The sequence below is a fragment of the Paralichthys olivaceus genome, chromosome 7 (genome assembly GCF_024713975.1).
Source record: "Paralichthys olivaceus isolate ysfri-2021 chromosome 7, ASM2471397v2, whole genome shotgun sequence".
NCBI lineage: Eukaryota > Metazoa > Chordata > Actinopteri > Pleuronectiformes > Paralichthyidae > Paralichthys > Paralichthys olivaceus.
Genome location: NC_091099.1, coordinates 2,417,128 through 2,444,653, shown reverse-complemented (window position 1 = coordinate 2,444,653; position 27,526 = coordinate 2,417,128). Strand labels below are relative to the sequence as shown.

Here is a 27,526-nt window from a genome sequence, read left to right as displayed (position 1 = left end):
CTGTCTTCTGATATGGAGGTTAAAGGAGGCGTTGCTGAAAGATGCAACGCAGCTCCCCTCTGGAAGAGGCAAGGAGAGCTCTCCTGTTGTGGAGGGGGAAGAAGAGAGGAGAATGGAGTTGCCTCTTCAGTGCAGCTCTTCCAGGACGAGGCAGACATGGCATCCGTCCCGCTAAGTAGCAGATATTTCTTCCAGCAGAAGAAGGAGGAGAGGGGAGGAGAAGGCGGAGGAGGAGGAGGAGGAGGAGGCATGTGAGGACAGAGAGAAAAGAGATTAACAGAGAGAGTTATAGAGAGAGAGAGAGAGAGATGTAAGATGTTTGGTTCGGTAGTAACACAACTCCCACTGAGCCGCACAGAGCTCCGGAGGAGAGAGCCAGACTTCCTCAATTACCTCCCGCTCAGTGTAAACAGGAACACACATCTGTAGCTGTGTTTCCACACTCTGCTCTGACCGAACGGAGCAGGAGGCAGCTTCCACGAGGACGCAGAACGTGTTTCTCGCTGGCTCCACCAGACCTCTTAACCACTTTGAGGCAAACGATCACCAGAGTTTGCAGTAACGCTGCTTTTTCCTGCATCCAGACTGAAGAGAGAGAGAGAGAGAGAGAGAGAGAGAGAGAGAGCGTCTTCACTTCCTGTGTTTGTTCCTTTGTTTCCTTTTGATCTGGTCAGTTTTGGTTTCACATTGTACTTTAGACACTGAAGAATCTGACGTACGTATACGTCATCATCGCCGAGTCCAACTATTCTCTGATTGGTTTGACATGTTGTCACACTGAGCGAGGTGCTTCATTTGGTTTCCATGGTAACATCATGATTATGGTATCACCAAGTGAACGTCCTCCTCGACATTATATATCGTCGGGGGTGAAGACCGCAGCTCCTTCCTCTTCTTTTTCTTGTTCTTCTGTCGTTCATTTAATGCTGTCTCTACTTCCTGTGTAAACGCTCTGATCCAGACCTCCGACTTTGAATCCGACTCAATTGTCGCTGCTGATATTTTGATTCAGACCGAACTGAGAAGTCTGAAGTTCTGAACAGAACGAGGAGTGAAAACCTCTCGTCATGTACCAGACTCTCCATGATCGTCCAGGTTCAGTCCAGGCGGTAACATCTGTGTTTGGCCGACGTTGAGACTTCTGTCATCCCTGAGGTTTGCACTGAGACTGCCGTGAACAGAACGGCTCCCGATCAACTAACGCAGTGTCCCCGTTCTACACATCTGTGTTTGTCCGGTGGTGATGCTGCTGGAAGTTTTCTTTCGTAAACTGTGAGCGTGACCTGCAGTCATTGAGCCACAGCAAATAAAGAGCTGCTGCTGCTGCTGCTGCTGCTGCTGCACAAAGAGCTGTTCACCTGTTAATTCAAGGTTCAGTGGAGTTGAGCAGAACCTACACTGCAACTCTCTGGGAGCTTAAAAATAGACATGACAAGAGTGAAGCCGATACGATGAACACTTCTCCAGATGCGTGAGAGACATATTTATACAGACAGACAGAGATTTCTGGGTTATTAGATAAGATTAAATATTTAAACCATCAACCATCGTGCTTGTTGGAGCTGCTAAGCGTGTTTAAGATGATTTACTCACTCGCTGTCAGTGACGGAGCTCCAGCATCGTTCTTGTCTGAAGTGAAGCCAAACAGTGAAGTGACCTGTCTGCATTTCTTCATTGTGTGTGCCTGTTGTTTTTGCCTCTTAATGTGCTGCAGACGCTCACAGCAGCGTCGCCTCTGGGTCTACTCTCAACTTTTCCGTCCACTAAATTATAACGAACGTGTTTGCACGGCGCCCTGTGATAGAATAATTAACAACCACGGGATAAAGAAAACGAAAAAAAACGGAGGCATCAATTAACCACGGAGCCACAGGAGAGTAAACACCAACAATTATAACAAACTGTGCATCGATCTGTAAAACTGAGAGAGAGAGAGAGAGAGAGAGAGAGATTTTGTGTGTGAGCTCTCCGGGCGGAGAAAGTCTGTTTTATTTTTTAACACAGAGTTTGGTGCAGAGACGTCAGCACGGCCCTGGCTGAAGGTGGAACAGTTTGTTGCATGAGAACAAAGAAGTAGAGTAGCCTCGTTGTGTTGTAGCTCGCAGCAGGACCTCAGGTTTAAACGGTTTCGGACCGGGCTCGCTCTCCTCCTCTACTTGATTTCCGCTCAGTGCTCGATAAACACCTCAAGTCTCAAACTCAGTGTCCCGGCAGAGTCTGGAGCGGGGCTGAGACCAGGGAGCGGAAACTGGAACATCGTGGGCTGAGCTCGCAGCGAAATTAAATTTGACAATCTGGCCTCGCAATCTGTTTAACACATATTGGCAAATCCATCAGACGCTCTTGGTTCCGTAACTGACAGTTTTAACTGACACTTCTATCCACACTTGAAAAACGATGGCGGCCTCTTGAGATTTCAGAACACAGTCTGGTGTTTGAAGAATGTTTCTGACGAGTTGACTGTCCTGTCTCGTGTTACTACACAACCACACCGCGTCACTTTAATTAAACTTTTACTTTCAGAAATTAGTTTCAGAACGATTTCCTTCATTAAATACAACATCATTTATGTCCCGTTGATATTAATGGCTCGATAAGAGAAGATGCACCATGACAGTAAGTTTGCCTTTTTATCTAAATGACCGCAGTCCATCAAACTCTGCCGAGCCTGACGTTTACTTTTCCTCCTTAGAAGCTAAAAAAAAAAAAAAAAAACTTTAGGTATCTCCTCTACATACATCATCTGAACTCAAGAGATTTCATCAGAGCTTGAACTCGTTACCAGTCTAGTTGTTCCGTCAGGTGACGAAAACCTAAAAACGTCCTTTCCCAGCTCAGTCGGGACTTTGGGAACAACTAAATTTCAATTTCCATTTCACAGCTCTGGTCTGTTTTCAGTGGTAAATGATGAGCTGTGGTCCGATTCACATGATCACGTTTAACACTCGAAAACAACAATTCATTTTCCTGACAAGTTAATTCTGAAGCCAGTTTCGCAAAGTCACGACTGTTGTTGTGTGTGGTGGTCGAGCTGAGTCGTGGTTCCCCGCGTGGTCGCTCTCCCTCCTCGCTCTCTGGTTCTGGGCTGTTTCTGGCAGCTGTCCCGGAGAGCGCCCGCCTGCTGCTTCGCTAAGACACAACGACGCACATCCACCACTCATTGTTTTTTTCCCTTAAGCAATAATCGTCTCTTTGTCCCTGTTTCCATTAAATGACTTGTGTGTTAATGCGTGCGACCTCAGAGAGTGTATCTGTGAGCGAGCATCTGTGTGAACGTGAGAGACCCACTATCCCACTGAGGCCGCTGTCATTGTCTGCTCGGAAATGTGTGTCTTTGTGCTTATACGTGCACCAAGTGGGTGTGCGGGTATATGTGTGTGTTTTTCCCAGCCCTCTTTGCGGCCGCGTCGGACGTGGGTCATATTTATCTAGGCCAGCGACGTGTTATTGCTCAGGGAGACAAATGGAGCTTGTTTGGATAAGGGGAGAGATGAGCAGACATGAGATATTATCTTCCTTGTTTCTGCACAGATTATCTGGCGTTCAGAGTTTAGCCCGGGATAAACAAACCCAATCAGTTTAAAGTGCCACGGCTAAGTCACAGGTTTTAGATCCCGGCAATTATGTAAGCCGAGCAGAGCTTAGGAGGCTTTAAAGAAAAGGACATGTAGGATGTGTGCAGGGTTGTAATGATGGTGACCTGATATGCTGCACACTCAATCACACTCAGAGGCAATAATTACTTTAGCATCACATCTCAGCACCGAAAAACCACAGAGTCTCGCTCGGCTCCTCTGTTTTTCTGATTAACAGCAGTTTGCAATGATGACTTCACTTGTTTACTTCATGAAACTTCCTGTGTGGCATCAGAGAACAGTTTGCACAACTTTTATTTATTGTACTTGACAAGCTGGTTGGTTCAGATGCTCGAGGTTTGCACAGATAATGTACTCTGCGCCGATTGGAGCTCGTTAAATTCATTATGCATCAAAACCGTGAGTCGCTCTCCGATTCTCTCGGGGTTCAGTTGTTGCTCTTCAAGTGTCTGAGAAAATGAGCTCTTGCAGTGAAGTGACAAATTATTAAGAGTTAAGTGGATTCGTACGAGAGCCGGACCGAGGTGGATGTTTTTGGCAATAACAACGATGATGTCTGTGCTGTTGTCTGTTGTGTCTTCACTAAAGCTTCGTCCAGATGATGAAACATGTTGTGGCAAAGAGCGATATAATAGTTTTTCTTTTGTAGCACTAAGCCTGTGTCATAAAAGATTTTCACTTCCCCCCACGTTGCATTTGTGCAGCTCTGGGTCGTTCAGTCTGTTCCCAGTGTGCGTTCTTAAGTCAAGGTGACAGACTTGTCTGTCGTCGTCTGAGCTTTTCACACCAAAAAAAAAAAACCTCAGATAACGTCGCAGCCTCAGACGAGAAAAACAGAGACGAGAAAAGGACGTGACAGACGTAAAAGAAGGGCAAGGAAGAAATGATTTGAGCACAGAGACAGTCCATTTGTGTTCGTCTGCATGAATACAGATGGCACACAAACACTCCTCTCTTTGACAGCTCATAAAAACTTTAACTTTCTCTTAAAATGACCTCGACAAAACAACACGGCTGCAAAGCTGTGGATGTAACAGGAAAAAGTGGATTTTTAAAAAGAGCTCTGGGGTCATTTTTACGAATATTAAACAGCAGACGAACAATACGCTCACTCTTCTCCTGTGTTGTTTTGTGTAATTGAATGCCAAAAGCCACAGAATTGACTCCATTTGTTATGGTAATAAATTTGCACACACACACACACACATTTGGTTTTTTCACAGGCTAACTGTTTGGGTATGTGCCACTGCCGTCTCGGTCGGGTGGCTCCGATACACAATGTGAAATGATGCAGTATCGGCGATAGACCCGAGATCTCTCTGGTATTCAGCAGCGAAAGTGCTGCTTTGATTGATGGAAAGCTCGCGGCAAAATGACGGCGCCTCCGAGGTCTTTCGTGGAGACAAGAGAACTTTGTTACTTTCTGAAAATAAGCTCATCTTCAAGAGCTGATGTGACATTTCAATCTATCCGTCTGTCTGCCTGCGCTCTCCCTCGTCTCCACACGCCAATCCCAACGGTTTTAACTGCATTCAGTCCTCGGTAACTGCTTTGCATTTAATTAGGAACCTGCAATGATTGTGTGTGCACTGACCAACACACACACACACACACACACACACACCAATATCACTCTTATTGTCAGTTTTCTCAAGGAATCCTGGGTGTTTGTTAAAGCCTGGGTTTGCCTTGTCCGTCTCCTGCTCCCTCTCTTTGTGTGTGTGTGTGTGTGTGAGTGTGTGTGTGTGTGTGTGTGAGTGTGTGTGTGTGTGTGTGTGTGTGTGTGTGTGTGTGTGAGTGTGTTTGAACAGGCCTCTGCATTTGCTTGTGCAGGCCGACTGAAGCATCTGTGTTTACCGTCTCAACAGAGAGAGCGAGATTGAAAGAGTAAGAGAGTGTTTGAGATAGACAAACTGTGGACACACACACACACACACACACACACACACACACACACACACACACACACACACACACACACACACAGACATACCATCCTCTGCAGTGAAAACAAACGCTCCTTTGCCAGTCTTCCCACACTCCCTCTCTCTCCCTCTGTCCTCCTTCCATCAGTCTTCAATGTCTCTCACTGGTTTGGTTGCAGAGATCAGAACTTCTCCGATCGGAGCATTCTTGATTTTTTTGAAAGTTTTCAGACTTCAAACATAACTGGTCGTTAGTAAATTAGAACTAGAAAAAAGTTTTGGTGGAAACGAGAGGTCGCGACTCTGCGTCGTTCGGCCTCCAGGGTCCCGCGCGGCCCATGATGCAGTTCATCTGTTCATCCTCTACACTGATCATCTTTTGAGGGTCTCAGGGAGCTGCAGCTCATCCCAGCTGACACTGGGTGAGATGAGTTCACCCTGTCACCAGAATATTATACGTCTGAGACACAGAGAGACAAACAAACACTCATGATACAACTCCGAGTCTGCAATTAACCTAAACGAGGTCTTTGGACTGTGGGAGGATGTCGGAGAAAACCGACGCCGACAAGGGGAGTAAGAGTAGAACATATAAATGTAGTAAAACTCAGAAGCCGGGTCCATTTGTTGCATGAAGTGTTCGTCTCTGTGTTTGATCCACTGTCGGCTGTGATACCGACTTCTTCACTCAGCCTCCAGGCGACGAGAACCTCAATCACTCCCGAGGCGATAACTGCGTCTTCATGCTCTTCAGGAAAATGAGCAGTTTTCTGTGAAGATTCTGGTCTTTGTCTATAAAGTGAAGAGTGAGAATCATTTAAGACTCAGATGTGTGACTTTAGGTTGGGGGGGGGGGGGGGGTTGCTGCTCAGTCAGTGAAAAAGGTTTCCAGCCAAGAAGGTCGCACTCGAGGTCAAACACTTTGATAAACCTCTTGAATCTCTCGTCTCTGACTGTGCTGATGAGAAGGCTCTTACATTTTTATTTTTTATATGCTGATGTGATGATTTGCCGCCGGGTCTCACAGGGAACTGTCCTGCCGCTTGTTGAGGCTCCACTAACTTGTTTTTTTTACAAATGATCTCAGGATGAATGGGGGTCACTCTGAGATTTCTTTGTTGCCATGAACACGTCTGAGCGGAGAATCTCCCGCTGCTTGTGAAAAGGTCAGGACAGAAGGGTAAAGAGAGCCGTCTGTGACTTCAGTCCTCGTCTTTATGTCCTATCAGGAGCTCAGGACAAGGTGTTATTGGTCTTTGTTATTGTGGAGCCGAGGCAGCTGGAGAACACCAGCTACTATGTCAGAGGCCGCGGGTCCATATGTCTGTTTTTAGCCTTTAAAATGTCAAGGTCCAAGTACAGAGGGGACTGTGGGTGAGAGACATCCTGAAAACACGAGACGGTTTTTACCCCAAAGCTTCACTCAGGGACTCAAGGGACTTCACCTCTTTCACATGACTTTGCTTTCGACTCAAGCTGGTGTCAAATAAACAGTTTTAAAAAAGTTCCTGGTCTCAATATTACCTCCCTCCTCTCTACAAACACTGCTCCTGCCTCCCTCTCATAAAGTTGAGAGGTTGTTCACTCTGCAACATATTTACGAAGAAGGTTTTCACGTTGTCTCAATCCTGCCTCTTCTCTTCATAAACCTTTACACTTCGCTGCTCAATTGAATTTAAAAACTGCAAGTTGTCAAATTATTTTTAAATAATTAGTCGTGATAAAAATGGAAGAAAGACACAGATGTTACTGATGAAGGTTCTGTTCTATTTAGAGCTGTAATTAATGTGATGAACACCTCTGGGTTCCAACATGGCTGCTGTGAAAAATGTCTCTTCGTTGAGGAGAGCAGCCGAGCGTCCGCGTGGTTAGAAGCCTCCGCTGATCCGGACCCTCGTTGATTGTTGATCTGAATCCTCCGTTTGTTTTGTTTCTAGATCATCGATGAGGACGACACACAGTTCATGACCAACTGCCCCCCCGCGGTGACGGAGAGCACACCTCGCAGACGCACAAGGATACAGGTGTTCTGGACGGCGCCACCTACTGGGACTGGCTGCGTCGTGCTAAAGTGAGTTGCATATTTTTCCCCCCTGATTATGCTCCTGCCTTTAAATACAATTAGGGTTCTGAAAACCACAGTTTGGTGTAAATGGAGTAATCTCCTGTGGTTCTGAAGTTGCAGGCAGGGGCAGTTTTGAAAGGTCAGAGGCGTCAACACTTTTTAAAGTCACTCACTGAAAAGCCTGAAATAAATGAGCTGAACTCATAAAAGGAAGGAAAATAAATCTGTGCCCTAAAGAACTGAAATCAATCTAAAAACCATATGGTGCGTTTGGATAATGTGGAGCTCTAATGGAAAGGAAGTTATAGGCGATACTGAAAGCCACAGGATACAGCTGCGGGAACATTTTATCTACAGTTTCTTCTTCTGCACAAAGTCCGGACCGTTCAAAGCACTGCGCTGTGGTCATTGTTGTTTTTTCATTATCGGCTGGGAGGACAATGAGCTGAATCCAGGTGTGTCTCACGAGGCGTCGACACTCTGCGTGGCTTCAGCTCTAAAACACAGAGAGAAGATGATTACTGGGCCAATTAGTGCTCTGAGGACGCTTTGACTCAAAACCTGCACCGTGTTATTTTCCATCCTGGTGTGTACGCTGCACTTTGTTGCAGCTTGAGGAGCTTTTTCAAGCATAAACACTGACCTCACCAGGACCAGTGGACCTCACAGGGACCCAAACCTCGTCCTAATGAGGCAAGATGTCATTTCTGTGGTTTGGTTAAGGGTCAGGCGTGAAGTGTGGTGAGGTAGAGGTCAGGGTTCGGTATGAGTTGGACATAGTTAAGATTAGAGATAAGGTTTGGGGGGTGTGTGTGTTATCAGGACACATTTAAAGAACATTGCCGGCCCTCTGTTGTGTTTCTCATTTTACAGATTCGATAAAGAAGCAGTGTGATTTCATTGTTTTCTCATAAAAAAGGGTGATGGTGTGATTCCAGCTGTGAAGTGGAAATTGAGGACGTGTTCCTGCTGCAACTATTAAAGTGGAAAGGAAATGAGTTGTATGTTCATACTTTGAGGCTGATCGATGCAGATGTGCACATAAACAAGTATTAGCTGATTATTCTGTCAATAATAACAAGAAGCATGTGTTGAGGTAATTGTAGTTATAGTTAAAAAGACAAAACAATTCACGCGAGACAATTAAAAGGTGACTTACATTATATTTTGCTTAAATTTAACTTCCCACACAGACTGAAAATGTAAAAAGTAGAATTTCCCTGCAGTAAAAAACAAAACTCTAAAGAAGTGAAGAGCTTTTCTTTTATTCATGCTCTTAATCACAAAGACACGTTGGCATTAATCATGAGTGTTTGTGCTGCCACACCTCAAGCAGACACTCTGTGTTTTATTACAGAGCTGCACCACTTCTGTTCTCGTTTTTATGCCATCACCTCAACTCCTCCGTGGATTAAATAAGTTTGAATTCGATTAAGCAAAGTGTGAAGCAGAGAATTCTGTGTGTGGTCATTCATTGTTAATGTTGTTGTTATAGGAGCCACGGGAAAAAAAACATTATTATTAAGACGAAGGGCGAGAAAACTAAAAGAAACTATTTTTATAGAAGTTGTATTGTCCGGTAACAAACAGCTCTTACAGGATGAGTATAAAAAGTACAGGCTCTGAAATGACCTTGAATAAATCGATAAAAAAGACGAGAGCAATGAGCCTGTTCTGAAAATGTAGAAGAAACTTCAGATATTTGTGTTGAGGAAAAACAAATACTCAAGTAAAGTACAGAGACTTTGTGTGTTTAATTCCACCTGTGTGTGCATGAACACTGAGTTAGGGCGGAACCGTGTTCCCTCTGCTGCTCGCCACCGTCTGACAAACGGACAATAGAAATGACGAACAGCCGATAACTAGAGTGAACGAGAAACTGTTTCCCCTCCCTCCCTGTTCTTCTACACGTCTGTCTTTCTCCTCTCTCCATCTCGCCCCCTGACACGCATCTCTTCCTCCGCTGAGCGCGACGCTATAACTTGCCCTTATACCTCCGCAGCGTCCTCCCAGCTGTTACTTTTAATTTATCTGCCGCCGCTGTACGACAGATGGCACGCAGCCATCCCAGTGTTCGCCAGTTCAATAACTCCAGCCCTGCGTGCGGGAACATCTGCTATGCAAATTCACCTCACATTACTGTCACCTTTGTCTGTCAGCGCTGGGATAGAGATTTAGCGTTTCCTTATCTAAAATGTACGCCTCTCTGTCTTTCTCACTTATCTGTCCGCTCTCCTCTCCGCTTTTCTTATTTCCTCTGCTTTTCCCATAATGCTGCTGGCTCCGTCTTCAGAGAGAGAATTCGTGTCTGTCAGGAAGATACTCGGCTGTAGGTCTTCGCTTGACAACTTCAGCAACTGTCTCCAGGGAGCCGCTTCTCTTTGTGCCGGCCAGAGTCAAGTTAAAAGAAAATGCAACTTTAATGAGGAACATTTTTACACCAAATTGCACGTTTTCACTCACAACCGGCATCGTCCTGCACAAGGGGAATATTTTCTCCTCCTCCTCCTTCTCCTCCTTCTCCTCCTCCTCCTCCTCCTCTATATCTTGCGATCTGTTTCTCTCTACTCCCCAGCTCTGTTATCGTCCATGGTCCATGACGCCGTGCACATGTCTCTCAGCTCCCTCCAGGAGGCTTCAAACACAACCCTTTTACAGTTGGGAGTGTTCCAGTGCTTGTGGGGATGTCTTTTTTTAATTCACTCCCAACTTCTGCCCCCTGCTATTTTAAATCAGTGCAATCATATTCTGGGAGGAGGGTAAATACACTGACAGCTGTAGCACTTAAACAGAGGAACAGAGGTTGTATTTGTGAGCGGGTTAATACTCGCAGTGCGGCAAAAAGCCTGGTTTTCCTGGTTCATTGAAAACTTAAATAACATTTTTGATTGGCTGATGTATTGATAAAAGCAAAGTGTGACCCAGAACGCAGACTTGGTGATTAATCATGATGATCGTACGCATTTATCAAACTCAGAGCATGAACCGAAGCTTCCGCTGCACTGGAGAAACCACAAATATACCAGCGGAATAAAAACCCCTGAAACCAACCGACGACCATATTTCCATCACGTTCACGACGTTGTTTTCCTCCGTCTGAGCTGAAACTGGCTCCTTGTTAATGACAACCTCGTGGCTTCATATGGGTCATTCCTATATTCCCACTGTCCAACGTTCCCGAGATTTATACGGCTCATAATCGGAAAGGGTCCTATATGTTCCTCAGCTCTAGTTATGTTCTCACCCTGGGTCCAATGTTCCTTTCGACATCGTAGCTACAGAAAATAACCCGTGTTAATTGAAAAGTTGGGAGCACATGCTCTGTGGAAAAAGCCAAGTTTCAAGTTCTGGTGTTAAAGATTAAATTTCCAGAGCTGCACACACACACACACACATGGTTCGGTCTTGTGGACTCACACACGTCTGCGCCGGCTCCTGTTTCCGCTACAGCAATTACAGTCACTTCAGGCAGTAGCCCTCCTCCCCAGGGGAATATTCATGGGTTGTGTTTACTCACGTCGCTTGTGTGAGTAACACAAGTAAACACAAATGATCCTGCGGCCAAACTCCTCGCTGCTTTATTGCAACACAAAAATCCCCTTTTGCTTTTATCGTGAACACAGTGTTTCCTATTAGCCGCCATCTTAGTTAATGGCCCCCAACTGAAAGCTATTTAATGATCAATTATATAAATAATTCTAAAGAGTAAAATTCACTGACTTTTCAGTTTTTAAGTTTAATTGCGCAGCCCTTGATAAATCAATATGCAGATTATCAATAATGGTTAGTTCTTGTTGTCTCTGATCACATGTTCTGGAACTCGTCAGGGGGCTGAACTCTTGTTTCTCACTCAGTGAAGTGATGTGAGAGCTGAGCACCAGAGAGAAGTCAGCTGTTCACACACTCACGAGTTTCTTGGCAAGCAGAACATGTCAGCAGCTTTTAAATAGCGCTCTGGAACATCTCTGCTCGTCTCGGCCGTGACTGGCACTGGAACTAACAACAACTCCTAGATACAATGTGCAACTTCTCTCCTTGAGGCAGGAAGTGTACTGTCAGGCCCGGCCCTCCTCCTCCTCCTCCTCCTCCTCCTCACTTTGTCAAGATTTCACCCCAACTCCTGCCACTCACCCTGCAGAGCTGTCTGCTTTCAAACACGTAGCCCGAGGCTGCGGGAAACGGCAGCGCTGGAGCCTCAACAGCCTCTGAAGAAGTCCGCACTTAAGCTGACCATGTTTGTTAACGCTCACATTAAGCTTTGTATGTATTTATTTTTGATTCTGCGGTTCTCTATATTCTCGCTGTTCACGTAACAACACCAGAAGTTTCAGTTTGTACAATACAAGCAAACAGGAAATTCAGCTTCGACGCAGTCACAAACTGATCTTGTTCTATTCACTTATTGTTTAAACAATTGACTGGATTATCGATCTATTATTCTACAACAAGACACGTCTGAGATTTTTTAATTAAGCTTTTATCAAGGCCACTTACCTCAGTGAGAGAACCTGCTCAAATTATACAGATTCTAATTATTCATTATCTGTAATCACTTGAAGCACTGACGTTTTCAGTGTCAACAATTCAGCAGAGAATCGTTTACAGAATCGGAGGAAACAGATGAAACAGAGCAGTACCACAGGAAATCATCGGGGGGCAGTGTAGCTAATCATTCAAGCGACACATCCATTGGACTAACATGTAGGTTTGACTTTCTTCTGGTCCATGTCCCATCAGCTGTGTGGGCCAATGACTGATGGTGAATCCAGCCACCAGACGGGAATCGCAATGTAGTTTTTCGTCGTCTGTCGTTTTGCTATCGCTACTTAGCTAATGTAGGCTTCAATGGCTGTGCAAGCACCAAGTTCGGTATCAAACTTTATTCCTTTAAGAGCCAATTCCACAGGTCAAAGGCAATGCCAGAGCTAATCTGCCCTGAGGAAGTAGAATTAGATCCTTTTGTAAACTCAACAATAGCTCAACCAAGTGAAAGTCATCACCACCCACTCACTGCGGAGGAAACTCAGAAGTATAATGTCATCTGTGATAAATCTTCTTTTTGAGCGTTTTATTATTATTATTATGGCAATCACAACTGAATATTCACCTTTTTTCCATCCTCAAAGCTCCGTTTGGTTTCCACCGCCTCGGGCTGCAGCGGTGTGCACGATGTGAGACTGTGTGTCATTGTGAAAGATTTTGTGTTTTCCACCTCAGGTCACCAGGGACCTTGTGGTTGTTCTGACGAGCTCACATCCCAAATCTGTTCTCTAATCACCAGAAAGTCCTGAAATGTCATTTTGTGTCTGGAAACGTTTCCACCTGAAGCTAAAAGTTACGGAGAGAGATGAGACTAAAGTGAGCGGAGGGAGAGAGAGAGCGGGGGCGAGGCAGAGTGTTTTCCAATCAAAGTTCTGCTGTCCTGTCCATCACTTCTCATCTCCTTATCAGGTCTTATACGTCTCTGCTCTCACTCCATCGCTGCCCTCTGGCCGTCTCTTTATCACATTTTCACCTCACACTGACCTCCCTCACAATCCTTCCCTCAGTATTCTGGTGCTGTGAGGAGGAGGAGGAGGAGGAAGAGGAGGAGGAGGAGGCCTTGAGTCTTCTGCTTGCTCAGTGACAACACAAATCTCACTGCGAGGACTCTAAAGCTGTTCGAGAGCTGGATCTAAAGTTCTCTGTCTGTGCAGTTGCAAACAAAGATAAAAAAGAAGATTTAAAAATAAGGGAGATTATTCCAAGTATAATCAGACACTGCTGCCTGGTTGCACGGCCATCAGGATTTACAAAACCTTATTGGACACTCATGGATCCTAATGAAAAACATCAGGCATCCTTAACAGACTGATATGTACGAGTGTGTGGAGTTGTGGTGCAGCTTGGATGTGAGGGGAACGTTCGGCCTCAGCGGAGGTTTTTTCGATGCCTTTCGAGAGAAACGTCTAAAAATAAAACCCTGGATCTCCTTAATAAAATCTGTTCTAAACATTTAATGGTTCCCTCTGTGGCCCACGCTGCACCCTTTCTAGTTTTAAGAAGTTTTTGTGTCATCCTGCTCACATTTAAACTTAAGATACTTGGAGGAGGTAAAAACACAAGTTGTATAACTGACAAACAGAAATACCTCAACTCACCTCTGGTGCAGCAGCAGCAGCTGCCGTTGTTCCCTCAGAAACCTGTGGCTGGTGAAAACTGTTATTTTATTTATGAAGAACCGTGTGTTCTGACTCGGGGACAAGAAAAACAGCTTCCAGGCTGCGTTCATTCTCTCCACATGTACCAACTGTCAGCGACTGGCCAACTGGGGAAAGGTCAGCTTCCCTGTGACATCATAATGTTCTGTTGAAACGCCGCTTTACTCCGAATGAGAGATTGTGACCATGTTTCCTGCAACTTTTTACTGGCGGACGGAACCGTGTGTGTTTTGTTGAAGGAACAAAAATACAAACAATCATGTTGTCGGCGTCACAATCTGCGGAGAACAGAACTCAAAGGAAGAGTAATGAATAATCAAAAAGAAAAACTCCATTTACTGCGTTCAATTTTCTGTGTAAATAACCAACTGATTTGTTCTTTCATTGCCCAGAATTGATTCTCACCTTCTTTTATACCCAGGACAATTTATTACCACGGTGTTAATTGACTCCCTGCAAAACCCCTTGTGGACGACCTGGTCTAATTCTCATTAAGATGCAGGGGAAACATTATATTGGGTTCATATTTTCATAATGGGAGAAATTCTTCATCCTTCATCAATCAATAAATAATTTCTCAGCTGTAAACATCAATATCACCCAGCGTAGTTTTTTGATTTGGTACTTTACAGTCCCACAGACTTTATATTTGGTCGCATCACATTTTACCTCCACAACCACAGTTTGTGCAAATACACGAAAAGGATAAACGTAAACAGCGTAAACTGATATATCCTTTCCTCCACATCTGTGATGTTTATCGTTGCAGTCAGGATGATTGTATGAACGCTTACACAATTGAATTCGCCGCATGAATCCGTACAGCACGCGGAAGATTCAGTGTCATCCAAGCCTGCAGGGTACGCAGGAGACGAGTCAGCAGACATGTCGCTGAGATACGGAATATATTTACAGTAACGTGTGAGGCGTGGAAGGCTGCTGGAAGTATGATTAATAAGGAACCTGTGTAGACGGAGAAAGGGGAGTAGCAGTCAATAGCAGTGTGGTGCCGCGGAAACATATAAACAAATAGATTTGTGATTATGAATATGCTTTTTTTTTTGCAATGCAGCCATAAGTGGTATTGATGTTTGGTCTCTCCGTGCTTTAATGCATCTGTCTGAGGCGTCTCCTTCACATTTCACAGTGTGTGAAAAAGCGTCAGAGGTATAAACCCACAGCAGCTGCAGTCCGTCCAAAACTGCTGGAACCACGCTGGCGGATTCCTTCAGTTCTTGTTGTGCACCAGAAGACAGTTTGGCGAACGTCAGCTAAGATATTGAAACGTTTCGTTTGCTGTGAAGCATTTGTTGCTAAGAGGGATTAACCAACATGAAGAGCTGTCCTTGAGAGAGAACTAAGCTGTTCTGAAGCCGACAGAAGAAGGGAATCGATCATTGTTGTAGCCAGTAAAAGTCCTGAGAAGTAAATACTGAGAAAGCAGACGCTGAGCGAGTCGGCCAAGGACGACATCTGTAAAGAAAAACCTCCGCAGGGCAGAGGTGAAGGTCGAGGCCAAGATACAACCCACTCATCAGGAATCAGAAGACCAGATCGGAATTAGCCAGGAACCGCAAACGTTGTTGGAAAAAGGTTTTAACGGAGTGTTGAGATCAAGTTTCACCAAAGTGACTGAAAGGCCAGAGAGTGGAGAACAAAAGCATCTGTTCACGATCCACAACTTGAAAAATGAAGAAAGTCCAGTGCACAGTGAAGTTCAGTCTGATCACTTTATTTAATCACTGGTGGCAGCGTTTCCATTGTGCAGCTTCATCTTGTGAAAACACCGAGACAACATCATTGAATGTTTCCGGCACTGCGTCAAACTGGCCCGAACCTAACTGCAGCTCAGCAGCTGCAGACCCAGGTGTGTTTATCTGAGGAGGTGGAGGAGACCCAACCAGAGAGAGAACATTAGATGTTACCACGTGGCCACAAACGTGAATCTGTGATGACATGTTTCATCCTGAAGCTGCTCAGTGTATCCTCGATATTCAAGATCTTGATCAGATGCTGTGCGTTGTTATGTAATTAATCAACCGATTCCACTTCAGACGTTCGATGATGACTTTCCTCCAGTTTAGAGTAAATGTTTGATTTCAGTTGCAAATCTCAAATATCTTTGTAGAATGTTGTGAAGTGAGTTAAGGACTGAACACCAGTTGCACAATCCTTCCACTCGTAAACTACTGGAAATGTTATATTAAGCTCTCTCTCTCTCTCTCTCTCTCTCTCTCTCTATATATATATATATATATATATATATATATATATATACAGAGCAGAGGGAAATGCAGCAACAGTGTTAGAACTTGTTTCCTCCCACACACGTCTCGGGAACAATCTGCCTCCTCTGAGGTGCAGCTGCCTGCAATTGACAAATTGTCAGAATTGAGACGAGTGAACTTGCTGCACAGACTGAACCGATGAAGAAGAGGAATGTGAACTCCTCACCCATCAAACCTCTCTCTAAATTATTTTTTTCCTGTTTGATTAATTCGATCAATGATCACTGAAACTATTAGATCGTGTACTTAAAGAACAATGGAGGGCGGCTCAACAATTGTCTGTATATTTCACTTTTGTTTTTCAATTTCATGCCCAAGCAGTCAATCCATGTTGCAGGCTATATTGCACCATTCAGTCTGTGAGAGATTTATAGGAGCAATATAAACACTAACTCCTACTTAATGTCACCAGTCCCTCCTCAGTCTCCACACTCGGTGTCATTTCACTTGTGCCAGTTTCACATCTGGGTTTTATGTGTCTCCTGGATGAGACGTGAGCTGAAGACGCTGTTAGAAAATCTCAGGTTATTTAACCGGGATGTTTTCCAGTCTCTGGGTTTTGTCTCCGGCCTCTGAATCGGTTGATTGGAGATGCTGATGTCTGCTGGGTTTGGCTCCAGCTCCTCTTAAAAAGATGATGAATAGAATATTGTCTTTGTTCAACAAGCTAAAAGCCTCAATCGCCCCCTGGTGGCGGGCGTCTGTATGATTGTTTCTGTAATTCTCGTCAGTTCTTATCACACTGATGTTTGTTCGAGTGTTTCCGATGAGTTTGGTTTTAATAAGTTATTTTTATGATATAGAAACAGGGTGACACGTCGACATGATTGACAGCTGCGACCGACTCACTATTGGTTGAGCGTGCATATCAATATCAAGGCTCCGCCCTCTGTCACCTCAGGGCTTCCATACGTTTTCATTTTGTCCGTAATGTCACGCAGCTTTGTATCTGCAGTGTGAGAAATGCTTTTCATTTCCACGGAACAGGAATATAAATAAATGAAACCCGGCGAAATGGCTTGTTTTTATTGGAGAAATATTTTCTAACTGTTGTGTGTCACCCGTTAGAATCTGACTCCGTCCACATTCTGTGTAAAGATCTTTACTCTCGCCTCCGACCGTAACCCCACGTCTCTAGTTGTACAGGTCCGTGTGTGATTGCTCTGTTAAATGTTATACTGCTGCGGTGTGCCTCTGTTGTGACGCTCGGAGGACTCCAGCTCTGCTTCTGTGAGAAGAGGTGTACTCTGTGTCCATTATGAAACCTCGGGGAAACCATTACCTTCCCCTCTCACTGAGAAACACATCGGCCTAGATCAGATACTGGGAAAAAAAACACATTACAGTGTTATCCATCTAATGCCCTTTCACTCCCCCTGTGCCATCCAGCCTTCTCTTCCCTTTGTTCATCTCATAATTTCTCATTGTTTTCCTCCCTCACTCCCTCTCTCTCTCTCTTTTTTTTATCTTCAGGGCCAGTATCGTCCAGAAGAGAGTCATCTATTTCCAGGAAGAGGGTTCGCTCGTCGTTCGGCTTTGTGAGAAAGGTAATTACAGCTGCCCGTCATCGCCTCACCTCTCCCGCTTTGCCTGCTCATCTTTTCATCCTTGACCGCTCATCATGGTGCCACTATCCCTCGTTTTATCTGTTTTTTTTGTTGTTTTTTTTTACGCCATTGGAGCAGAGCAGCTCCCAGTCTTTATACTGTGTCTGAAACAAGTATGAAACTCCACAGAGGGAGCAGGGAAAACTGCGAGGACAGTGATTTATGGAACTCGTGGGAGTCTGCGCGGAATTTAAATATTCCTTTTGCACGTCACCGCGGAGCAACGTCGTCGCTCTTTTGTTATCTACCTGCAGAAAGTTGGGGGGAAAAGTGAGACGGCGTGGTGACGGGACTCTCTGAGCTCTGATGCACACGTTTATTGTACAATAAAACCCAGAGTCTGGACAAATGGTCTCTCAGATTTAATCTCAGGGGGTTTTCACTTTCATAAAATATTCCTCTCCTCACTAAAAATCTAATTTTCCAGGCTATTATGCAAGCCAATCAAGCCACACGGTTTCAATTTGATGACATAAGTTAGGTGCCTTCATTCTGCTTAAACTTAGACATCGAGTGAGGTTTTTTTTTTTTTTTCCAAAATAGTTTTGTCGCTCATAAATATTCAGGTTGACCTGTCTTTTCAAAACACTGGTCAAGGGCAGCGTCTGAATATTCATGAGTCTGCGTCAAGGATAAATGTGTCATTTTAAAATCGGTTTGTTCCATGGATGTAATTTTGTGACATTCTCGCTGTTCCAGGTTATTGTCATTTATCTGGTAATTTATTCAGGTGTGAATTTGTGTCAGAGCTCCGACCCTGGCTGATCTTTGCTTCTCTGCTCAACTGTGTGTAATAATAAGTTTGTTGCATCTTGTTTACCCTTGAATCTTTACACGTCTGAGCGTTTGTGCATCACATCCCGTCTCCCTTTAGAGCGCGTGTTCGGTGAAGCTACAGAAACTCCGGCCATGGAGTGCTGCGCCTGCGGAACGGCCAAGTACAGACTCACCTTCTACGGCAACTGGTCGGAGAAAGTGCATCCGAAAGACTACCCAAGTGAGTTCAACCCACGGGCCACGCACAAACGCATGCACGGGAGCAGAAAATACACTGAGGAGCTGCATGAACACTCACATGTGCTGTATATGCTGCATGATGTTGATTATACTGCAGTAAAAATTATTATTTTTAAGCTTAACGACTGGAAAGAAGCAGCGTAAATGATAAATGTGCTGCATTTATGTAGCACGTTATTAGTTTTAACGACCGCTTTACAATACAGGTCACTTTCACACACATTCATTCAGGACTTTTTATATTTAACCCGGTGCTTCTCCATCACTCATCGATCTCACTGACGGCGTGGTTACCCAGGCTCCGTCCAACACTACCCCTGAAATAAAAGTTTCAACTTTTCTTCTTTTATCAACTTGGAAAGACGAGGAGAGCTTTTAGTGTGAAGGGTCAACGCCGGAGTCAATGTGCTGTAAATAAAACGCTGATTTCCGCAGCAGAATACGTCATCTCCCGCCTCCCGCTGCTCGACCCAGACGCCACCCTTTGTCTTTTTTTCTGAATATTTCTGACCCAGACAACCTCCTGCTGGTTCTTCAGATGTGAAAAGCAAAATTTGGAAATTCCCTCGCCAGATTTCCCGTCTGAAAACAGCTTGAGAGTAACTCAGTGACTCCTCCGGCAGTTATTTCTGCGTCACCTGAACATGAAGCCATTAAACCGCTCATACCCCAGATTTCCTGTCTTCCAGGACGAGCCAACCACTGGTCGGCTCTGATTGGCGCGTCCCACTCCAGAGGCTACGTGCTGTGGGAGTACGGAGGCTACGCCAGCGAGGGAGTCCGTCAGGTTGCTGAACTTGGATCCCCCATCAAGATGGAAGAAGAGATTCGACAAAAGGTAGAATGACTTTTCTAACAGAACCACCACTTGTTTTCTGACCCGTGTGTTGGACTAAATATGAGTTCTGGTGCCAAAAGATCCAAACTGTCCAAGAATATACAAGAATCAAGTTCATTCATCAGTGTCAATGCAGCTGCTCATGATATGTTCTCACGCCTCCTCGCCATTTGTCAGGCTGAGGCAATAAAATCACAAATAAATTTCACTCTGTCAGCTGATGAATGTGCAATACAGTGAAATTCAGTGAACTATGCCTTTAGGGGATCAGATATTTTGGATATAAACCCAAGAGCATAGACAGTTGTGTCAGCAAATATATATATGTGTGTGTGTGTGTGTGTGTGTGTGTGTGTGTGTGTGTGTGTGTGTGTGTGTGTAGCACTGACAGGGTAGAGAGCATGACAGGACACAGCTGAGAGGTGTGTGCTTGTGCATACTTGAGTGTATATTCAGCCGACTGAATACTTGCATGACTATTAAAATCCATACAGGTTTGGCTGATGTGACAATACAGTATATATATATTATATATGTATATATATATATATAATAGAAGTTGTCCGACTCCTTCACTTATATAAAACTCCCACGTCCACATTCCCACTCTCACGACTCAGTCTTGAGTTAAATGTAAAACAAATTGAAACTAACATAAAATCTTTATTCAAACACACTTTGTGTGATTTGAAAGACGTTCGTGAAAAGAATCTCTGGTGAAATAAAAAGACGTTTACATTCGGTCTATATTCGTCACTGACTCACTTGAGGAAGAAGATTTTGGGATCCGCGGGATTTCAGTGTCCCAGTAAAACAACATGTAATCTGCATGTTACATGGATGCTCTGCTCCCGTGTGCTGGTTCGACTCCGGCTCACAGTCTGTCTCTGTGCCCCACACACACACACACACACACACACACACACACTGTGGGCACTGAAAGGTGTGCCCCGACCGTTTGCGAGGGAACAATAGTGTGTTGTTAGTGGGCTGTCACTGTGGTGTGTGCCTGTCAGTTTAGGTTTGGGCTGTTGTGTAGAGACATTAGCGGCTGACGGACAGCCCTAACTCCTCTCTTGGCTGGCTCTGTCTGTCTCTGGGGCTAATAACTACCCTGACACAATGGAAACTTCAGCCCATTTCATAGCGGAATGAGATGGCTTGATTGTGTACTGTAGCCTGGAATGTTAGCCATTGAACTCCAGAATGAAACAGCTTGATTGTACACTGGAATGTCAGCTATTGGGTTTTTTGGACTTTGTAACCGTCAGTCTTTTAAAGTTTTCTAATCCCTGCAGTAAATAGGTTTTTTGCGGATCACGCTCTGACCCAACCATTTAGTGAAAACCGCCATTTTCACTTGTAATCGCAGTTGGCAGCAGAGTGAGATGGTGTTGTGTTTTCCATCCGACCAGCAGTATTAAAAGTTGACATATTATATCATCAATTATCTCACATTAAACACAGAGAGTAGTTTGAAGGTTTACTACTACTGGAGCTTCTTCAGGGCAGCTGAGTCCAAAGTACTTTAAACAATCAGTGAAAAACGTATTCGTGGCCGACAAGCTGCAAAGATAAAAGTATGATTTAAGTTTCTTAGTTTTTAATTCTAACAATAGTATCATCTAACAATTGCAGAAATCTGTCCGCGTGTGAAAGACACACCTCGAGAAGCGCTCATCTTGTCGGCTTCACACTTGTCACGTGTGTTGCTAAGGGCCCGAGGAAGTGCTGTGTTCAATTTGGTGCAATTTGTATTTAAATATAAAAAAAAGCAAATCGTCACCAAACAAAGTGGTAGAAAAAGTTGGCCGGCGATTTCCACACCAGCCTAATAACTGTTGTTTATTGTGCAACAGTTGGTTCCAGTCTCATATACGTGCGTTAGACGTGACGCTGCAGTTGGTTTGCTCAGCTCATCATAAAGACTGGAAAACACCTCGATGAGCCAGAATCTGCCTGCCAGCGTCGCCCAAGCTCATTAAGTAACATGCTGTATCCCGTTTTTTTAAAATCTGTGCACACACCTAAGTGTAAATATGATTTTGGTTGAGTATGTATGTGGAACTTTATTCAGCCGTCTGATTGGAACGGAATTATTTGCACGACTTTGTCACATAAATGGAAAGTAGAACGAATGAAGACTGTATTTTTCACCATGTGTCGTTCTCACCTTCACAATTGACCTTGTAGAGTTTTCATGTGTCTGTTGAAAAATATATTTAAGTTATCTTTTCAAGGATTTAGACACACACACACACACACACACACACACACACACACACACTTCACACACTCTTTTCAATTCTCTGGAGCCGACTGGGCAAACATCAAAATGGCTGCTGTAAAGGTGGGAAGCCGACATGGGTCAGTAATCCCTGTCTTAGCTGAGAATCCCAACCATCCAGAGGAGCAATCAGCTGTGGTGATGTGAGGACAAAGCCTCAAGACCAACCTCTGCAGCCCAGTGTCGACCCACGCTCCCCGAACTAACACACAAGACAGGCGGGCAGACGGGGCTGATGGAGAGACGCTGACAGACCTGAGAGCTCTCACTGCCACGATTAAACGAGCACACGTCAGTACATCTCTGTCAAAAAGTCGCTCCTTCACACTCGTGCACCGCTGGAAGTCATCGTGAAGTTCGTTCTATCGACACAGCAGCCTCACAGTCGAGAGTCGAGCCGCTGTTTTCCAAACCGCGACCCGACTCTCGGTCCCTGCTGCTCGTCTGTGAAGTTGAACTTGGCCGAGCATGTGAGCACAGAGACACGCAGAACAGGACCTGACATGCGTGAGCCTGAGGAAAAAATGCGGGATAAAGTTCATTTTTAAAAAGAAAAAAAAAAAAAAAAAAGCTTCAGGCAAACATCAGCTCATACCAACAAGACACCGCTGCTCACCAGCTGAGAGCCGCAGCTAACGACGCTGGCACGGCTGACTGCAGGATTCACGAACAAGTTAAAACACAGATCCTGAAACGATTCTGTCACTTCACTGGAGCTGTCGGAAAGAAGTGCACGTCTTTCAGAGACAAGCGGCATGAGATGGAAAGAGGACGGGATCGAGGAAGTTCAGGGTTCATTGACTTCACACAAGATTTCTGTTGTTTTTTTACCTTTTTGCATGAGGCTCGCTTCTTTGTTTTCAAGATGGATTTGTCATTTCCTCTTAACTGCAAACAAATTGTGGAAAATGTGACTTTTGCTCGCCGAAGCTCATTCCCCCATTTGAAGCCACATTTAAATAAACTAGTTTAGTTTTTTTGATCCACACCAATTGCACAAAGATCTGTTCTGTAGTTTTTGTGTAAAGCGGCTGACAAACAAACAAATGAACCAGTGAACCAGTGTAATTAGTTGTCTGTACTTGTGAGAATAAAACCAAGTAGAACGGCCCTCACTAGAGCGCACACCTCCATCAAGACCCCGGATGCTGAAGCCAGGCAACGCCCACATGCTTTCCCCTGTTTCCAGTTTCAACGCTCGGGTCAAGTTAACAAGCTCGTGATTCCGGCTCCATTAAGAACATACGGACACTCAGGCACACTCATATTTCGGAATGAATGAATGAAAGTTGAATGAGCTGATATTAAACCGAAGCCACTCGTATCAGCAGGATAAGATCTGACAGACTTGGGTCTATTTTATCCACAGGAGCCAAAATAATCTTTTTAATGTCACCGCTACTTCACTCCGGAGACAAAATTACACAGCACATCTAATTATTGATTGCTTGGAAATGTCACATGCAGCCGAGAGTGTATAACGATCACACGAGTGGAGGTTGTAAAATGTGAAGAGCTGCTGGCCGAGGAGTAAATCCTCAACCTTTTCAGCCGCCGCCGCCGCGCTGACACGGGACAAAGAAATAATCTGTAGCTAGGTAATTATTACTCTCTGTGAAATGCCACATGCTCTCTCAGCAGGTGAGATCGCACTCGGATCAGACAGCGAAATGTCAAGAGCTGCCGGCCAACGAGCCGTTTGTATCAACACTGAAGAGGAGCAGGCGCAGTCAATTACATTTTAATGAAGTAGCTGCGATTCTCTGGAGCGCGCATCCGAAAAACCGGAGCTCCGCCGCAGCTGGCTCGCTCGGCGCTGCACTCTTACCTCTAAAAGGATTTGTCAACTGGGCTCCTCTTCTTTCCGCCTGCCTCAGCAGGAGCTTTGGGGCCTGTCATGGCCACAGCTGTTGTGAAAAGCCGGTAGACGTGCGATTCTTTTGTGTGGAAGCTTTTTTTTTTTAAACCTCAGCTTTTAGCGCTGTAGGAAGCAGCTCACCTTCTCCTTTATAAACACAGAGGCGGAGGAGGCAGGTGAATAAAGACCTGGACACCCAGCTGCAGAGTTTCCCTCCTAACACATCAGAGCTGTGGGCCTGGCCACATGCGATATTTCCCCCCGCAGCCGATATCTCCTCTGCACAAAGTGATGCTCATTTCCATGATAAAGTCTGAGTTTGCCAAAAAAAAAAAAAAAGTGTGACTGTTAAGAAATGTAAAATGTGTCACGGTGACCTTCACCTCAGAGATCGATCGAGGTCTGCTGCACTCGCTCAAACTTCTTTTCTGCAAAAGCTACGAAAGTCATTTTGAATTCAGTTCCATATCTTTATTAATGTTCTTTTTTTATTGATTCCTACCTTTAATTTTCATGCCTCCATCCTGTGGCCCAATGTTTGTCTGGCCCTTGCGATATCTCAGTAACACCTTGAGGGAATATAATTTCGTGGTTCTAATAGAATAGTGTTGAATTCGAAGACGTATTGCAAACGCACAAAAAACAAGCAAAGTTGTCGCGACTGAGTCAAGAGAGAAAGATGAGGCTGTGCTTCTCCCTCACATTGTGAATTTACAGTTTAAATCAACCTTGTTTTTTTAAACATTGACCAGAGATTCAATGTCAGACGCCCCCAAATCACATTTTATACATAAAATGTGTTTTTTTTTATGGCCACTAAGTAATTTCTCCTGCGTGTGTGTAACAAGATGATACTTGAATACCTGCTCATTGCCCAGAGGTGTAGGGAAAGAAAGAGGAAAGACGCCAGAAGCTAAATTAAATTATCATTTTATTTAAATTGAGAACGGCTGCAACGTTAAAAAGAAATGTGTAAAGTTGTCGGTCATTGTACCGACATTGTACGTGATTTGTTTTACTCCTAATTTTCCATGATAATCCATAAATTTGAATATAAAAAGATCTTAGTCCATAGATCTGTTGCTTTTCTTTTCTTTTTAGAACTGGCATCGTTAACTACAAGCAACTCTGTTCCGTCCTTAGCGTCCACCGTTCTCACTCTTTATTCCTTCGCTTGCATATTTCATTACATCATTACTCTCTCCTGTCTTCTCATCTTCTCCAGACGGTTTCCTGACGAACAGATCGATGCTCAAGCTCTTACGAGCGCGTCAGTTTTCTTCTCTTCTCGACTCAATCATTTTTCGGACGTCCTCCGCTCTCTCTCCTGTTTTTCTCTCCTCTCGTTGTGTTTTCACTATTTTCCGTCTGTTTTGAAAAGGCCTTGTGATTCTCAGAGAAGAGGGCTGAGAGAGAGAGAGAGAACAATCATTCACTTTCATCTGTCTACTCGAAACACTTTGCAGGAAATTGCAATAGACGCACGGCAGACAGACAATGGCCGGACAGTCGAACTCACTCTCCCTTCTTCTTTATTTGTCCTTGTGCGGACCGATAGACAAAGAGACCTCAAGGTGCTGCAGGAGCACTCCAGAGTTTCCCTCCCAGTCCTCTCTCACTCCTGTCAGATTAATAGCGGAGGTGGTAAAGCTAAGTGAGTGTATCTCAGCGTGCGTGTGCACTAGCTGTCACTGCTCCTCTGACATGTTTTGTCGAGCCGTCGCTGCATCACACTCGTCTGAGAGGAATGTTTGTGCTGCTGCTCAGCGGGGAGATTTTCCCTCCGTCTGCTTGGTCGTGAGCCAGAGTAGATTTCCGACAGGGTGAAGGTCAGTGATGGACTCCGCAGCTCTTCTTCTCACTCTCCAACTGAAGAAACTTTATATTTATATTGTGCCAAATTAAAAGAGAGTGCACTTTATTAGAAACCTGTCATATAATACAGGGGGGTAATAATAATAATAGTAGAGCGTATAAGAGAGAGCTGAAGCTGTGACTCTATGTCCACTCGAGCTTCTCTTTGTCTCAGATTGTCAACACCAGCACCAGTTCCAGGACATTCTGTGTCAGACATGTTGTAGTTATACAGAGAATCTGAAATCTTTTTATAGTTTTATCTTTAAATCTCTCACACTGAAACTTGTGTCTTCATCTAAATGTATGGAATCTTCACCAGACTCACATTTGTGCCCGTCCACTTTGCTCTGTGTTAAATGTTCACCAGATTCTTTTTCCAGACATCAGGCAGGAGGTAACACAGCATCGGAGACTCCGCCATTAATTGGTAGCAGAAAGCTGAGGTGTGTGTGTGGGGAGGGGGGGGGGGGGGGGGGTGGGGATGAAATGCAATCATCTTTAAAACCAGGGAGGCTGTGTCTTGGCCGTCACCGTCTTCATCCTCGGCTTCATTCGTCCAGTTGTCTCCCTCCTGAAACTCTCAGCCAATTAAGAGTCAGTTGTGAGATGCAGTCGGCCTGTCAGCCGCCAAAAGCCTTCCACGAAAAATCCCCCAGGACTCTCCGAGCTTGTGTGTGCACGCATGTGTGTGCATGTCGCACTGTCATCGGCTGCTCCCCGACTTAACTACCTGTCACTCTTTCACAGGGAGAACTCAGGGTACATGCACTCCCACGTGTGCACAAATCACAAAGACACACAAGGAGGGAAGGAAACATACACACACACACACACACACACAGAGAGCCAGTGTTGGGCTGCACTGTCTCTCATTTTCCACCCACCTCTCTCTCCCGGAAACAAGTAAAGTGAAGTCCAAATGTAGTTTGGAGGAAAACACCCTCAATATGACCAACCTGACACACGCTGTCAAATCACACCGAGGAGATAAAGTGTGTAAAAAAAACTTCCAACATAAAACTTGTGCGTGTAAATAAACGAGCGAAACAGCAGAACTGTCACAAAGTCAAATTTATTCCGTTCAGCTCTAAACGAAGATGACACGTATCTGATTAAAAAGGCAGATGCCTGGAGGCAAGTGGAAGGTGGCAGGGCTCATGTAAGGCAGCATTGTGAATTCATCAAGACACCAACCAACAGATATGAATACAGCTCTAAATGAAAATAAAATGACTCCCCGGGTTTGCAAACACTGCTGGCGTCAGCTTGTCATTGTTTATGAAGGCTTGACGTGTTTCCCAGAGGGACGACGTGATGCGACGCAGTAACCAACACCACCTGTGACTGTTCGCATGTTACACATTACAATGCATTTTCATTTCTCGCCCACACGTTTCTGTTTACTGCCAGAGATGCTCATAGACTGTTTACAAAGATGGACGACACGGCCGCTCCTCAAAGCGAAGCCAGAACTTCTCGGTTGCCCCCTGATGGCTGCTTGTCAGCACAGCCTCCTCCGTGTTAGCAGATATCACGTGGGTCAAACCAAAAAGTCAAAGTCCTCGTCGAATTAACGTTCGTCAAAGATTCTGTCAGTTTAGAGTCGTTCTCATCACAATGATGTTTATTCAAGTGTTCGTCTTTATGATAGGTTTGGATTTAATTAGATGATGCCCAACATTTCCCAAGATTCATTGCGCTTCTGTGGGTTTTCAAAGAGGTAATGGCAGCAGGTGAAAACGTCTCATAATTTATCTTCAAATCTAAATTCTCCACCGAACAGCAAACGCATGTTAAAAAAAAAAACTTATTTTCAAAATTATAATCAACCCAAGAACATTTTCGTCCGTAGCTCTGTTGCTAGCCGACGGCTGCAGGGGCGGGACAACCTGGTGATGCAATAAGTTTGTGGCTTCTTCTCGACTGACGAAGGATGAACCCTCTGAATTAAGACACAGCCTCTGATGTTGGTTTTCGCATCTGGGATG

General features: G+C 44.7%; 1 protein-coding gene across 1 annotated transcript in view; it reads left to right on the top strand.

Annotated features, from left to right (window-relative positions):
* The window catches only part of spon1b (spondin 1b), a 59,540-nt gene that overhangs the window by 2,071 nt on the left and 29,943 nt on the right, over nt 1-27,526 (top strand). The window contains 4 exon segments of the mRNA XM_069528550.1: nt 7,459-7,592; nt 17,548-17,621; nt 18,556-18,678; nt 19,388-19,536. Of these exon segments, the coding sequence (XP_069384651.1) occupies nt 7,459-7,592; nt 17,548-17,621; nt 18,556-18,678; nt 19,388-19,536 (480 nt within the window).